The sequence below is a fragment of the Pteronotus mesoamericanus genome, unplaced genomic scaffold, assembly GCF_021234165.1.
Source record: "Pteronotus mesoamericanus isolate MK-2021 breed Mesoamerican mustached bat unplaced genomic scaffold, CSHL_Meso_final scaffold_31, whole genome shotgun sequence".
Taxonomy (NCBI): domain Eukaryota; kingdom Metazoa; phylum Chordata; class Mammalia; order Chiroptera; family Mormoopidae; genus Pteronotus; species Pteronotus mesoamericanus.
The window spans coordinates 20,765,122-20,780,734 of NW_026555312.1; the positions used below are offsets into that span (position 1 = coordinate 20,765,122).

The following is a 15,613-nucleotide window of genomic DNA, read 5'->3' on the forward strand; positions in this document are numbered from 1 at the left end:
AGTTTGTATATTAAGATATAATCTCAGGAATTAGCTTTGATTGTTTGGGGTATAGAATCCCCATTTTTGTTATATGAGGGTCTATAGCTGGCCTGTCCACTATGGTAGCTCCTAGTCACATGTGGCAATTTAAGTTAAAATTAAATCAAATTAAAAATTAAGTCCCTCAATTGGGCAGTAAGTTAAGTGCATAATGAACAGGATTGAGTTTGATCCTTGTACTATATTATTTTCTGTATTTTATACATGAGAAACTTGAGGGCCAGAAAGGTCAATTAATGTGTCCAAGATTAATACGCAGTGCTTAACCGGCCAGCTTTGGGTCACACCCACATGGATATTTCTGCTAAGTGTGGCCTTTGCACATCTGTTGTTTTGATTCTTCTCACTATTGTACCAGTGTTAGCACATTTCATATCCACATTTGTACTTTTATTACTTTTAGTGGCTCTATAATCTGCCTATGTTGTGTCTAGGGAGATTGCTTAGTAGTGTGGAAGAACTCTTTAGAGTTAAGGTAAAATAGGGCTCAGCAAACTTTTTCTGTGAAGGACAAGATACTAAGTATTTTCGGCCTATGGGTGGTACAGTCTCTGTGACAGCTGTTCAGCTCTGCCTTGGTAGTAGAAAAGCCCCTGCAGATAATATGTAAACCCATGGGCATTGCTGGGCTCCAGTACAGCTATATTTACAAAAACAGGATATGGGCAGGTTTGTCTTTCAGGTCCTATTTTAAATGGTATTTCATGTCCCTCATCTAAACTAATGTGTTTTGATTCATTGATTTATTCATTCATGTATTTAAAATACATTGATGTATGAAATACATTGCACAGATAAGGTAAGTAAAAATAGGTCATTAAAAAGGTATAATCTGAATTTAAAAACTTTTGATCTGTTTTCATTGAGAAGTACTTGAATTGCCCAGAGTTTTGAACTTTGTCTATGGATAGGTGTTTGAGTTTTTGAAAGTTACAAGATCTATTTGACCCTTATTTTCTTTTTCAAATAGTAAGAATAATACTTAGCTAATATAGCTGTTGAAAGGATGAAAGGAACATCATTGTACCAGCAGAAGAATGGCTCTCAGTGCTGGTTTTTATCTTCTGGGGTCTCTTATATTTCCCAGATGAACTTAGTTCTTAATAGACAAACTTGACAAAGTCAAAAAGAAAGGAATTTGCTTTTCAGATGGAAGTGGGAAAGCTATCATAGTCATTCTCTTTCTGTAAGAGATGATAATAGAGAAAAAAAAATAGTTGTTTTGGTTGGAGAGAAATGACAGTAGGGGAAAATACGAGCAGGGGCTGAGTGGATAGATAAAAAGTCTGAAAATGAGGACAAGAAAAATGAAACTTTCTTCAACCATGTAGAGATGGGTGAGGAGAGCAAAGAAGAGACCTAAGGAAGGGGCACCTCTATAGGAACAGAAACTAGCAGTGGGTTTGGATGTGTGAGGAGCTAGGAACTGAGAAGGAAAGGGAAGTCAGTAATGCATGAATAGGTGCGTCAAAAGCATCCTTTCCAGAAGGATTCTGAACTTTGTATAATAGCATTTGTCTTTGGAAGGAAAAAAATACTTTCCTATGTCTTGCCAAGGGCACTGAGCTGGGTAGCTAGCAACCTAACAGTCTGATTTTGCACTAAGATGTATAAGGCGGCACATGCATATTTAAAATTCTTATCTACTGCAGTGACAAGGCACTAAGCACTGTAGATGGGAAGCCACATTTCTGTTGAAGCTGAGCCAAAAACCCTTTTTGAAAGAACTCTGACAAAATAGTTTCATAAATGAAAAATCCAGAGAGTTCCTGTGTATATTCAAAAACTTCTCACATGACGGCTGTGTCAGACAAGATGCTATGCACAGGCTTGTAATAATCACAAACATACGATAATATAACTTGGAGCTAGATATTCTCAGTTCCATTTTTTAATTAGGTGAACTGTATTGCCTAGGTCCATGCTAGATACACTTTTGTTGGTCACTTGGAGCAATATACTTCTCTCCTAATGCATCTTAATATCATGAAGTTATGTATTTTCTTGGTATGACTGTAAAGCCCTTGAAGTATAATAACCACATAGTTGTATGCTTCAAAATAGACCAATGGGTAAAAATTTCAAATTGTAGAAGATGGATTTGGGTGATTTAAGTTCATAGTAAGTTTTTTATGAACATAACGATATGACACATACAGGTTTTTATAACTGAGATCCCTGAGTCCATTTAAAACTTACCTCTGTGACAGTGGGGAAAGAATACTGTGTTAAGTGGCCCAGAATCCTTCAATGTTGTCTTATCTCTCCCTGTACCTTAGTTTTTGTCAGCTGTGTCTGGGTCTTTGTCACCTCATCTGTGACATGGATGGCCTATAGTAGATGACTGCTGGGGTGACTTTCACCTGTGAAATTTGGTGCTCTTCTTATTAAATTCTAGGCATTTTTACCAAAAGATCTGGTCAATACTCTATCTTCTGGCTGCTCTTAATTCCTTCCCAAGCAAGTTTATAGTCCTGCTTCTGGCTTATTGTGAGTACATAGTGGAATCTTGCTCTTTTACAAACAAAAGTATAGTTGATGGGATGCTGCAGTGGTATTAAGTTTAAATGTTATGACCAGATGTGAGGATAAAAAGCATTTGCATTTATAAAAATAATTTCAGCTATCCATTGGTATAGTCTATCACATTGTGTAATTTTTTTTATTTTTATTTTTAAAAATATTAACTAAAAATTACCACCACCTAAAGTGGCATATTTTCTCTTAATGCCAAAAAATGTTTTAATGTCATTTTTTAATATAGTGTAATAATCTGTCAAAGATAAACAGAACTTTGTAGTTATGAGGGAGAAAGAAATGTGCAGGACGGCTGTTTCAAATATTATCTCTTCTGCTATATTGATACTTCAGATATGTGTGTGTGTGTGTGTGTGTGTGTGTGTGTGTGTATGTATATAAAATCATGTACTAGAGTTCAGCTAAGATCTATTAGATGATCCATCTGAAGGTTTTTGGTTATAGAATATAGTAAAAAGAAAAGGAAGTTGTCACATTTAAAGTTTTATTCAGCGTGAGTGGGTCAGAACATGACATGACCCACTAAATGGCAAGGGAAGGGCATCTAGGTTGAGATTAGAAATATAAAAGTGACGCTCAACATTCTTTCGATTTAGAGTGGTAAACATTAAGCCTCTGTCAGCAGATTTTCTTAAGTGGATATTCTGTGTGTTGGGGGTAGGAGAACAAAGATGTTAGTAGGACATTGGGGGAACTTGAGGGAGACATGAAAGACATGTTTACTTTCCTCAGTGTGAATCTTAACTTGTGTTTTGCCTGTGTGCTCTTTCCAGAATCCATGAGAAGTGTCTACAATGGTTTATTCAGCTTTCAGGAGAGTTGCCCACGTGCGTGTCTACCTGGTGAGGAATGCCTCCGGAGGCCATCAGCATCCAGCCTTGAGCTCACGACCCGGTGCTTCAGGATTTGCTGCCCGGGGAGCTCAAGGTGGTGTGGTGGAGCTACTGGGTCAGTCCTACCCTCAGGATGATTACAGCAATCTCTCCAGGAAAGTCCTCTCCAGGGTTGGCAGGAATCTACACAACCAGCAGCATCACCCACTTTGGCTGATTAAGGAGAGGGTGAAGGAGCACTTCTACAAGCAATATGTAGGCCGCTTTGGGACTCCCCTGTTCTCGGTCTTTGACAACTTTTCTCCTGTGGTCACAACTTGGCAGAACTTTGATAGCCTGCTCATCCCAGCTGACCACCCCAGCCGGAAGAAGGGAGACAACTATTACCTGAATCAGACTCACATGCTCCGAGCACATACATCTGCACACCAGTGGGACCTGCTGCATGCTGGGCTGGATGCCTTCCTGGTGGTGGGTGATGTTTACCGGCGTGACCAGATTGACTCCCAACACTACCCTGTTTTCCACCAGCTGGAGGGTGTCCGGCTCTTCTCCAAGCATGAGGTAAGTTTTGAGATATTTTTCATTGTTGAAGGCATGGATATTCTTGTTGCAGTCCCTGAAATTCGTCTCAATGAAACCAGAACCATTGTTCTTTGCATTTGTGAATCACCCATCCTTGATGACATCCTTTGTACAGGTCAAGCCTCAGTATTTTTGACTGATTTGCATTGTTAGCAACTACAGATATTGGTAAACTTTTGTTTTCTCTTGTCTGTTTTTGTCCTTTCAATACTGATCTGCCTTTCTCTGGGTTTCCTCTTAAGAATGAAGTCTGTGGCTCAAATTTACCCTCAGCAAAAGGTGGTTAAAAATAACACTGAAACCTGTGATAAGTTTATTTCAGGTCTGTGAGTAGCAGTTAATTATGTGTTTATGCTGTTAGAATTTCTTATCCTATAGTAGAGAGGACTGATGGTTTAAATTGTAAACTGTGTTCTTGTTCCCAAGCACTTTCCTTTACCTCTCCTATTTTACATTTGTGGATGCTTTAAATTTTTTTTGTCTTTGTGAGATGTCTTTATTGTTGCTATTCTTGAAGTATATATTTGGATGCACTGAGCCTTTATGACTAGGAAATCTGATATTGTGGTGATTCTCAAAAGACCCAACTCATTTAATCTGTTAGCTCATATCCTCATGTATTGTGTGCATCTTTCTTTTCTTTTCTTTTCTCTCCTCTCCTCTCCTCTCCTCTCCTCTTCTTTTTTCTTTTCTTTTCTTTTCTTTTCTTTTCTTTTCTTTTCTTTTCTTTTCTTTTCTTTCCTCTTCCCTCCCTCCCTCCCTCCCTCCCTTCCTCCCTTCCTTCTTTCCTTTTTTGGCAAATTATGAATATCCCTAAAACTTGAGTCTATTTTCTAAAAATCTCCTATACTATTTGTGTTTTATTCATACATATCTTTTGATTTTTTCCTTTATCATATTTTTTCAGTTACCATTTAGTCCCCTTATATCCCCTGCCTCCAGTAATCACCACACTGTTATCCATGTCCATGAGTCCTTTTTCCCTTTTGCTCAGTCCCTCCACCCCCTATCCTTCCCACCTCCACCTATGCTGTCATCCTGCTCTATGAGTCTGTTCCCATTTTCCTTGTTAGTTCATTTTGTTCATTAGATCCTACATATGAGTGAAATCATAAGGTATTTGTCTTTCTCTGACTAGCTTATTTCACTTAGCATAATGTTTCTGGGTCCATCCATATTGTCACAAAGGGTAAAATGCTCCTCTTTTTTATGGCCCACTAGTATTCCATTGTGTAAATGTCCCATAGTTGTTTTATTTACTCATATACTGATGGACACTTGGGCTGCTTCCCTATCATGGCAATTGTAAATAACGTGGCAGTGAACATAGGGGTCCTTACATTCTTTTGAATTAGTGTTTCGGGTTTCCTTGGATATGTTCTCAGAAGTGGGATCGCTGGGTCAAAGGGCAGATCCATTTTTAAGTTTTTGAGGTATCCTCATACTACTTTCCATAGTGGCTGTATCAGTATGAATTCCCACCAACAGTGCAAAAGGGTTCTCCTTTCTCTACATCCTTGGCAGTGCTTTTCATTTGTTGATTTATTGATGAAGGCCATTCTGACAGGTGTGAGATGATATCCCATTATTGGTTTAATTTGCATTTCTTTGATGATTAGTGATGTTGAGCACCTTTTCAAATGTCTATTGGCCATGTGTATGTCCTCCTTGAAGAAGTGTCTCTTTAGGTCCTTTGCTCATTTTTTAATTGGATTGTTTGTTTTTGGTGTTGAGTTTTTTATAAGTAATTTATAAATTTTGGATATTAACCCCTTATCAGATGTATCAGCAAATATGTTCTCCCATTCTGTGGGCTGTCTTTTTATTTTGTTGATGATTTCCTTTGCTGTGCAAAAACTTTTTAGTTTGATACAGTCTCATTTGTTTTTCTTTTGTTTCCCTTGCCTGGGGAGATATATCAGAAAAAATATTGCTGTGAGCAATAGCCAAGCTTTTGCTGCCTATCTTTTCTGCTACGATTTTTATGGTTTCGGGTCTAATGTTTAAGTCTTTGATCCATTTTGAATTTATTCTTGTCTGTGGTGTAAGAAGGTGGTCTAGTTTTCATTTTTTTCTGCATGTATCTGTCCAATTTCCCCAACGCCATTTATTGAATAAACGACTGTGGCCCCTTCTATGTGCTTGCTTCCTTTGTTGAATATTAATTGACTATAAATGTATGAGTTTACTTCTGGGCTCTTTATTCTGTTCCATTGAGCTATTTGTCTGTTTTTATGCCCATACCATGCTGCTTTGATGACTATGGCCCTATAGTATAGTTTCATATTAGGTAGCATGGTTTCTCCAACTTTGTTGTTCTTTTTAGGATCATTGTTGCTACGTGGGGTCTTTTGTGCTTCCATATAAATTTTTGAAATGTTTCTTCTAGTTCTGTGAAATACATCATTGGAATCTTGATAGGAATTGCATTGACTCTATAGATTGCTTTGGGTAGTATGGACATTTTCATGATGTTAATTCTTCCTATACATGAACATGATATGTGCTTCCACTTATTTTTATCTTCTTCTGTTTCTGTTTTTAGTGTCTTATAATTTCACCAACACGGTTCTTTTACATCCTTGGTTAGGTTTATTCCTAGGTATTTTATTCTTTTTGTAGCAGTTGTGAATGGCATTGTTTTCTTAATTTCCCTTTCTGTTTGTTATTGACCTATAAAAATGCAGTGGATTTCTGAATATTAAAATTGTATCCTGCTACATTACTGAATTCACTTATCAGTTCTGGTAGTTCCTTGGTGGGGTCTTTAGGGTTTTCTATGTACAGTATTATGTCATTCACAAATAATGACGGTTTTACATCTTTCTTTCCGATTTGGATACTTTAGACCATTTAAGCCTTTTAGATTTAAGGTGATTATTGATAGATATGTACTTAGTGCAGTTTTATTTAGACTCTTGTTTTTTTTCTTTCTCTTTTTTTATTCTTCTTAAAGCAAGTCCTTTAAAGTTTTTTGCAGTACTAGTTTGGTGTTAACAAACTTCTATAGCTTTTTCTTATCTGGGAAGCTCCTTATTTTTCCTTTGATTTTAAATGATAGCCTTGCTGGGTTAAGTAGCCTTGGTTGTAAGTTCTTAGTTTTTATCACTTTGAATATTTCAGGCTACTTGCTTCTAGCTTGCAATGTTTCTGCTGAGCAATCAGTTGATAGTCTAATTGGTGTCCCCTTGTATGTAACGATCTGCTTTTCTTTTGTGGCTTTTGCAGCTTTTAGGATTCTCTCCTTGTCTTTAAACCTTGTCATTTTAATTATGATGTGTCTTGGTATAGGCCTCTTTCGGTCCAACTTGTTGGGATTCTCTGAGCTTCCTGGACTTGTATGTCTTTTTCCTTCACCAAATTAAGGACGTTTTCAATCATCGCTTCTTCAAATAGGTCTTGATCCCTTGCTCTTTATCTTCTCCTTCTAATATTCTCATTATGCGGATGTTGTTATGCTTCCTGTTTTCCAAAATGTTTCTTAGGCTCGCCTCATTTTTTAAAATTCTTTTTTCTTTTTGTTGCTCTGCCTGGGTGTTTTTGTCTACCATGTCTTCCAAATCACTGATTCGATCCTCTGCTTCATCTAACTTACTGTTCATTCTTTCTAGTGTATTATTTATTTCAGATATTGCATTCTTTATTTGTGACTAGCCTTTTTTTTTATTGTTTCTATGACTTTTTGCATGCTGTTGCGTATCCTTGTAATCATTACTCTAAATTCTCTATCTGCCTTTGATTTTTTTTCACCCAGTTGATAAATTATTTGCCTCCATTTCATCTAGTTCTTCTTGAGAATTCGCTTGTTCTTTCATTTGAAGTCTGTTTCTTTGTCTTCTCATTTTGGCTGGTTTTTGGATTTTTCTGCCTTAGTTGTTAAGTTGATCAATGATATAGCCTTATGCGGTAATTATTAGCCTGGCTTGGGTTAAGCACCACAGGGTGGGATGGAATAGTTCCTGTGGGCAGGGCTATTGCTTCCTTTCAGGCTGAGACCACCTGGACGGTAGTGCTGTACAGAGAAAGATGGCTTCTGAAGTATGGGGAATGACTCAGCACAGGGTCCCTGACAGTTGTGCCTTTACTTCTCTCCCCAGAGCCACCAACCCTAGACTGTCCTCAGGCATCTCTAGTCCACTCTCCCCTCCCTCTGCCTGAGCCTAGGGTAAGTGGCTACAAATTAAGTCTTGTGCATTGGCCCTTTAAGAGGTTCTCTGCACCTTCAGCTGTCTCTCCCTGGCCGACAGAAACCCTGCTGCCTTTCACTATTGGATATAATTTGGGTTCCTTCCCTGGCTCTGGTGCTGTAGGTTGGGGAGCCCAGCCTGGGGTTTAGACCCCACACTTCTCAGGGGAACCCTCCAGGTCCTGAAATATCCCCCCAGATCTTTAGCTGCCTCCTGTGGGAGCCCTGCCAGCCCTCTCATGTCTCCTTCACACTCCCTACCAGTCATGTTGTGGTGAAGTGGTTTCTTTGGTCTGTCCTTGGTTGTAAGACCCCTCTTCAGCTAGTGTTCAGTTGGTTATTCAGGCCAACTTCTCTACAATTTAGTTGTAGTTCCAGATTGGTCCTGAGGCGAGGTTAGTGTAGCTTCCTCTTACTCTTCTACCAACTTTGATCTCTATTCATATAAACTCTCTTTTTAAATTAAGAAACAAATGGAATTAAATGAGGCACAGGAAATATTTATACTTTACTCCTCTAACACTTCTTCCAAACATGTTCATTGAAACAGGAAGAATAATTATTATAAGAGTCCCCCTTGCCTGCACAAGCTAAATGGGTTGTTGGGTAAGAAAAGGAATAGTATAAGGTACAGGATCCTTAGGTTAATAAGTGACTATAGCTTTGTTGTAGTAAATGTCACGTTGTAGGATGTAGCTGTTTGCCTCGGGACATGCAATTGTCCTGTCAACCTCTGCTAATACAAAAATAGGTTACTTTTACACAAGAAGGCTATCCAAGCCTAATCTCAGAGCTCCTTAGATGAGCATTCTTACTGCTTGGAATAACCATTGTCTAAGTTAGGAATAATAACTATTAATAAGGATATAGATTTATTAGGAAATGAAAAGGAAATGAACAAAGAGACATCAAAATCTGGGAACTATGACTAAGTGATAGAATGTCACCTATAATCAATGTGCTAGAGGAGATGCGATGCCAGTAATATGATGTTTAGGTTACAGCAGCAGGCAGGTACTCAGCCCAGCTTAGCTTACCTCATTAAAAATATGAAAAAGGCAAATGCACTATTGGTAAGCCTGCATGCTTTGAGAGTGGCAGGAAGCTGTGAGACCTGCACTAGCATTTTAATGGAGGAACAATCAACAATACCTTAGAAAGTGGAAAATAAGAAGAGAGATAGGGAATTAATTCTTGTCTTCTCCTATATTTGTTTTGTGGCTAGTCTGATTTAGTGGGTAACAGGCATGGCTAATGTAATCTTTTATTGTATATTCTGCCTTATAGTTAAAACATATGCTCACATATATGTAAATAGCTGCAGTTATTTAATAAAGTATTTCTGTGTTCATTGTTTCATTTACTTCTCTTAATAAAAATCTTGTGAGATAGATTATTTCCACTTCAGCCATGAAGAATCTGAAGTTCTGGAAGGTTTAATGACTTGCCTAAGGTTACCTGACCCATTGGTGGCAGAGCTAAAACTTGGGTTTTCTGAATTCATTGCCCATTCTGCTGTATTCTGTTGCTTTTCATGGAGCTGCTTTGTAAGTGGGACTGTTACCAGACAGGGGGCCTATCCTGAGTGGGTCTGCCTAGGGCCAGCCTGTAGTGTGTGGGTTCTTGACTTCATGTAGGAAAGATTTCATGACACGAGTCCAGGTGCTATGAGGGTATGTTTATTAAAGCTGGGGACAGTAAGACAAGGAAAGGCTTAGCATAGAAGAAGCAAGAGGAGAGCCTAGGCTGGGCTGCCTTATCTCACTGGTAAGTCAGAGAAGAGAGGCCTTGAGGACAGGTTCAGAGGATTAGTCTGGGATGAGCTGCTGCTGTCCATTGCTCCCATGGTTGCGAGTCTTGGGGTCCCTTAGAATTTTGGAGATGCATGCCTGTGAGGGAAGAAGTGAGGAAAGAAAAGGGAAAAAGAAATGGTGCACATTAGTCCCCAGAGGGAGAGTATGCTGAGTCCTTTGTCTTGAGTTTTTATCTTTCTCTTGCTGGGTGGAATCTTAGGGGAGGACTTAGGGGAGGGTTTCAGCAGAATATTCATCAGTTTTGCAGGTGTGCTCTTTCAGGGTTGTGGTCTCCATTGATTGGTTAGTGACAGAATGAGGCAGGATAGTAAGAAATTAGAAAAATTCCTTAGCAAGTAGAGTAGGGTAAATGAGACAGATAGCTGAACAACTTACAGATACAGAGGGTCACCTAGAGGTAACATCTAGGCCTCAGTTGTATGTCAGCTCCAGATTGAGAAAAGCAGCAAAAACAGGTGGGTGATGCCAGGACCAGCTGCAGTGACTAACGACCTCCTACCTTGTCACTGACCAGTCAGTGGAGATCAAGACCATGAAAGAGCACACCTGATGAATATTCTGCTGAAACACTCCTCTGAGACCTCCTCTAAAATTCCCTGCCTGCAAGAGGGTGATAAAAGCCTCAAGACAAAGGACCCAGCATGTGCTTTCCCTTGGAGGAGCATACCTGTACCTTTTCCTTCCCTCTCTCCCTTCCCCAGAAGCATCCTAAACTCTAAGGGACCCCAAGACTTGCAACCAGGGGAGCAGTGGGCAGTGGCACCTTGTCCCAGTCTAACCCCCTGAACCTGTCCCCATGGCCCCCTTCTCTCTGACTTCCCCGTAAGCTAAGGCAGCCCAGCCTAGGCTCTCCTCTTGCTTCTTCTATGTGTAAGTCCTCTTCCTTATTTCACTGTCCACAGCTTTAATGAATGTACCCTCATAGGCACTGGAACTTGTACTGTGAAATCTTTCCTTCGTGAAGTCAAGAACCCACATTCTGCTGGCTGGCCCAAGGTAGACCTGCGCAGGGCCAACCTCCTGCTGGTAACAGGACCTGCCACTGACCCAAGTGCAGCAGTTCCAAGAAGGTGTTGAGAGGATTGGTGTTATCTTAATTCCTTGCTCTAATTTAAGAGTTGGTTCTAGGTCTGACCTAATCTTGATTCTCAAAAAAACTTTGTTAGATAGAAACTTGGTAGACCCCATTTAAATTATATGATCACAGTTAACACTAATAAATCAACACTGATGGGATATATTTAAAAAGGTACTTGTAGTATATATTTAGTTTTAAATATATTTATTTAACAACTTTTAAAAACTCAACATCAATGAACTGTGTTCAGTTTAGGATGCTAAAAGCAAGCAGAATTGTTCTAAAAAATACAAGGAAGGTGGGTTGTATGTTTTTAATAATCACAGATCTTACAAAATGGATACAGCAACTAGAATAGCAAAACCCAAAATAATAGGAAACATCTATAAGATGTTTGTGAAGACCTCCCTAAGAACTTCACAAATGGGTGGGAACTCACAATGGACAGTTGGAGATCTGCACAGTGTCAGAAACTGAGGTGGAGGAAAGCAATGGGCCTGGGAAGAGGAGAGCTTTCTTAGAGTCTCTCAAGAGAAAAAACTTTGGACATTCCCATTTACTAGAGGCTTTGACATTACGTGCAAGTAATAAAATGTTCACTGATGACCATTTACATCATAAAAAGAGGGGCAGCCAGACTGACATGTCTCCTGATGGAAGAATACAATACTAACTGCAAAGTCTTGCCAAGAAATGTGGAATTTAATCTGATCAAAATCTCGATATAAGTACGAAATTTATAGGAAGTAAGAGGGCAAAGAAACATGTTAAACTACACTATGGAGAAATAATAGGCAAAATCCAGCCTGTGGGGCATTCTGTGTATAGCTAGCTACTCAACAGGTGATCTGCATAATGAAATTAATAAATCAAAATAAGCACTTAGAAATGTGTAAGCAAAGTTTAGTGTTTAGAAATATTTAAGCCACCATATTTGAGCACATTATTAGTGGATTTCTTTTGTTGACTAGAATGTTAACTGGTTGAGGTGTTCTTAAATGCTCTTGGTAGGTTGCATGTACTCAGTCTGTTTAGCAGATCTATGCAGTAGGACCGTGTATCAGTTTGAGACTGATTGGAAATCAAAAACTGTCCCTTCATTAGACACTTGAAGAAGCATTGCTCTACAAGATAAATGATTCAGTTTCTTCAAATAAATTGTAAGAAAAACAAAAGTTGGACAGAATTACTACGATAGATCCCTTCAAGAGAAAACATCTTTAAAGAAAAAAAAATGATACCATTGGAAATTGAATATTAACTGAATATTTGAATTTAAGGAGTTATTTATTTTTATTTTTAAAGTATGATAATGGTATTATATTTTTATAAAGTTATTTCCTTTTAGAGATACATACTGAAATACCTGTGAGTGAAATTGTTAGATGCCTGGGATTTTCTTCAAAATAATATGGGATAGGCATTTGGGGATGAATGTAAGAAGATTGGTTTTGAATTATTAATTGGTTATGAATTGAAGCTGGATGTTGGATACAAGAGTAATCATTATCCTTTCTATTTTTGCTTGCATTTGAAAATTCCCTAATAAAGGGCTTAAGAAAAAGATTGAAGGAAAATTGGGATCAGTCAGTCAATCAAAAAAAAAAAACCAAACCAAAAAACAAAAAAACAACTATGCTGAATATGCACGGTCCAGGAATGTAAGAAAGTATCAAATAATCATGAAATGATCCACAATTTCTTGGGGAAGACAACTATAAAAATTTTTAAAAAAATCAGGAAGCAGGAAATATTAAGTATAAGAACATACATTGCATGCAGTAGAAAGCTGAAACCAATTGAGTCTAGAATAAATAGCCTCTCTTCCATAAGCCTGAAATGATTTTACATGTGAGTTTTTACCAAATCTGAAAGACTTGTATAGTCTATTTGGGAGAATGGAAAAAGAGACCTGTCAAGCTCATTTATGAGGCCAGATATGTTAATATACAAAGTAGATAATAAATTTTAGAAGCTTCATCTTTATGAACATAAGTTCTTTTAAAATGTAAAGATATAAAATTATTAAATATTTGCAAAAATTTAATTCATTTGGTGTACTGTAAAGATATAAAATTATTAAATATTTGCAAAAATTTAATTCATTTGGTGTACTGTGCCCTACCACATTATTATTATATATGTATTATACCATATTAACTGATATGAGGAGAAAAATCTGTGATCACCTCAATAGATGTAGAAAAGTAATTTGATGGCATTTAATGTTTTATGACATTAAAAAGCATTTGATGACATTAAGTACTCATGACAAAAACTTTCAGCAAAGTGAGAATAGACAGGAACTCCCTTAACATTTTAAATTATTTTGTCAAGCACTCACAACAAACATCTTAATTAGTGATGAATCGTGATAAACATTTCTATCAAAATAAACAACATTTTAGGATTACTTGCCATCACTATGTCTGTTCATCACTGTGTGTGAAGTTCTAGCTTATGCAGTAAATCAGAGAGGGAAATAGAAGTTATAAGCATTGGGAAACATAAGATAATGCTACTTCATGTGTAGATGATTTGATGATCTACCTAGAAAATTGAATAGAATATCCAGGTCAATTATTAGAACTAATAAGACAGTTCAGCAAAATTGTTGGGTACAAAGAAAATATAGGTATGTTTCTTCATTACAAGTAATAATCAATTAGAAAATATAATAGAATAAATGTGTTATTCATAGTATCAACTAAAACTTTTAAGTCTAATTGTTGCAGAAGATGTTCAAGATATTTATAGATAAAATTATTAGATATTGTTAAAAGATGTAAGAGAAGAAGAAATAAAGGAGAGCTGTACCATATTTGTAGATTCATAGGCAGGAATACAATGTTATCAATATGGCAGTTTGCCCAAAATCAATCTGTAAATTCAAATTCAGGTGCAAATCCAATAAAAATTCCCACTGGGTATTTTTTGAAGAAGTTGAAGGACTGCTTTTTAAATTCATAAGAAGGATGACAAGTTCATGCATAGGCAGAACAATTTTTAAGAGCACCAGTGTAAGGGTATATTCTTGATGCTTCCCAGACATCAAGGATCTAATGTTCTAGTTATTAAGATGGTTTAGTTCTAGCATGAGGTTAGTCTGAGAACTCTGAAACAGCTCTACTCATATTAGGGAACTTGTTATCCTATTATAAAATAGAAGAGATAGTAAATAAATGTAGGGATAATGTAGTCTACATGAATTGCTGAGACAATTATTTATATAGAAGAAAATTGATATCTACCTCACACCAAATGCAAAATTCAGTTCTGGAGGGATTCACAATTCATTTGTGAAAAGGAACTCTTTAAAAGTTGAAGTAGACAATAAGGAGATAATCTTTGTCACCTTGGGAGTAGAAGATAATATCTTAAACCGAGAATCCCTAAACAAGAAAAATCCTTAATGGAAAAAATTGTTAAAGTTGACTACCTGAAGGTAGAATATCTGCCTAATAAAAGACTTCATTAATTAAGTTAAAAGGCAAGCAACAGGCTGACAATATCAAGTGGAGATATTTGCTTTGCTTGTAACTAATAGAACATTAGGGTGATTAAATAAAAAAGGTCTCAGTATGAAAAAAAGAATCCAGTAGGGAAAAATCTGACAATATCAAGTGTTGGCCGATACATGGAGCCATGGGAATGCTCTTGGGGAGTATAAAAAACCCACACCTTGATTCCCACTCCCATGTATATATGTTTTTTGGATACATTCTTAATGTACTTATATCAACAGATAGTTGAGACTGTTCAGAGTGCTGTTAGTATTAGCCTAAATTTTGAACAACCCATATTTCTACCAAGAGTAGAACAGATAAACAACTTGTGGTATGTTTAAACAATGGTATGTGAATGTCATATCTGTGAAAATGAGTAAACCACAACTATACACATTAATATGAATGAATATATATAGAAAGTACTATTAGGCAAAGAAAGAAAGTTACAGTAGCTTACATTGTATGGTTGGATTTATGTAAAATTTAAAAAAATGGGAAAATAAACAATATATTATTTAGGGGTTAATTCATATGTGGAAAAGTTAAGGAAAGCATGGGAATAATTTAAAATCGAGTTTAGTTACTTCTGCGGTAGTGACCAGGTAGGGGCATGAAGGGGGCTGCAGATCTTCTGCTACTGTTCTCTTTTCTGAAAATGGATATGGGTGGTGAGCACACATGAATGTGCTTTTTTTATTCTTTAACCTTGATATACACTTTTCAGGAGTGATTTATTGTGTAATTTTTTTAAGGAAAGAAGAATGGGCAAAGAACGTTAATAGCCAATTGATAAGAGACATGTGATCAGCCAATAAATAAGGACCAGCTTTATCAGTAAACAAGAATTGACCAGATATTATTTCAAACCTATTAGATTAGCAAAAATTAATAATCCTGATAACAAGTATTCATCAATGACAAGTATTTATCTATGACAAGAACCATAAATCTTATACTGTTCTAGTGGAGTGTTAATAGTTGCCATCGTTTTGTATAGTTATTTGGTGATTTCCAAAAAATTATAAGCT

General features: G+C 37.0%; 1 protein-coding gene across 5 annotated transcripts in view; it reads left to right on the forward strand.

Moving 5' to 3' along the window:
• The window catches only part of FARS2 (phenylalanyl-tRNA synthetase 2, mitochondrial), a 529,812-nt gene that overhangs the window by 110,217 nt on the left and 403,982 nt on the right, over window positions 1–15,613 (forward strand). For all 5 annotated transcript variants that reach the window (XM_054591914.1, XM_054591912.1, XM_054591911.1 and 2 more), the window contains one exon: window positions 3,354–3,977. In XM_054591914.1, coding sequence (XP_054447889.1) covers window positions 3,375–3,977 — 603 coding nt within the window. In that variant the 5' untranslated portion in view covers window positions 3,354–3,374. The remainder of the gene's footprint in view (window positions 1–3,353; window positions 3,978–15,613) is intronic.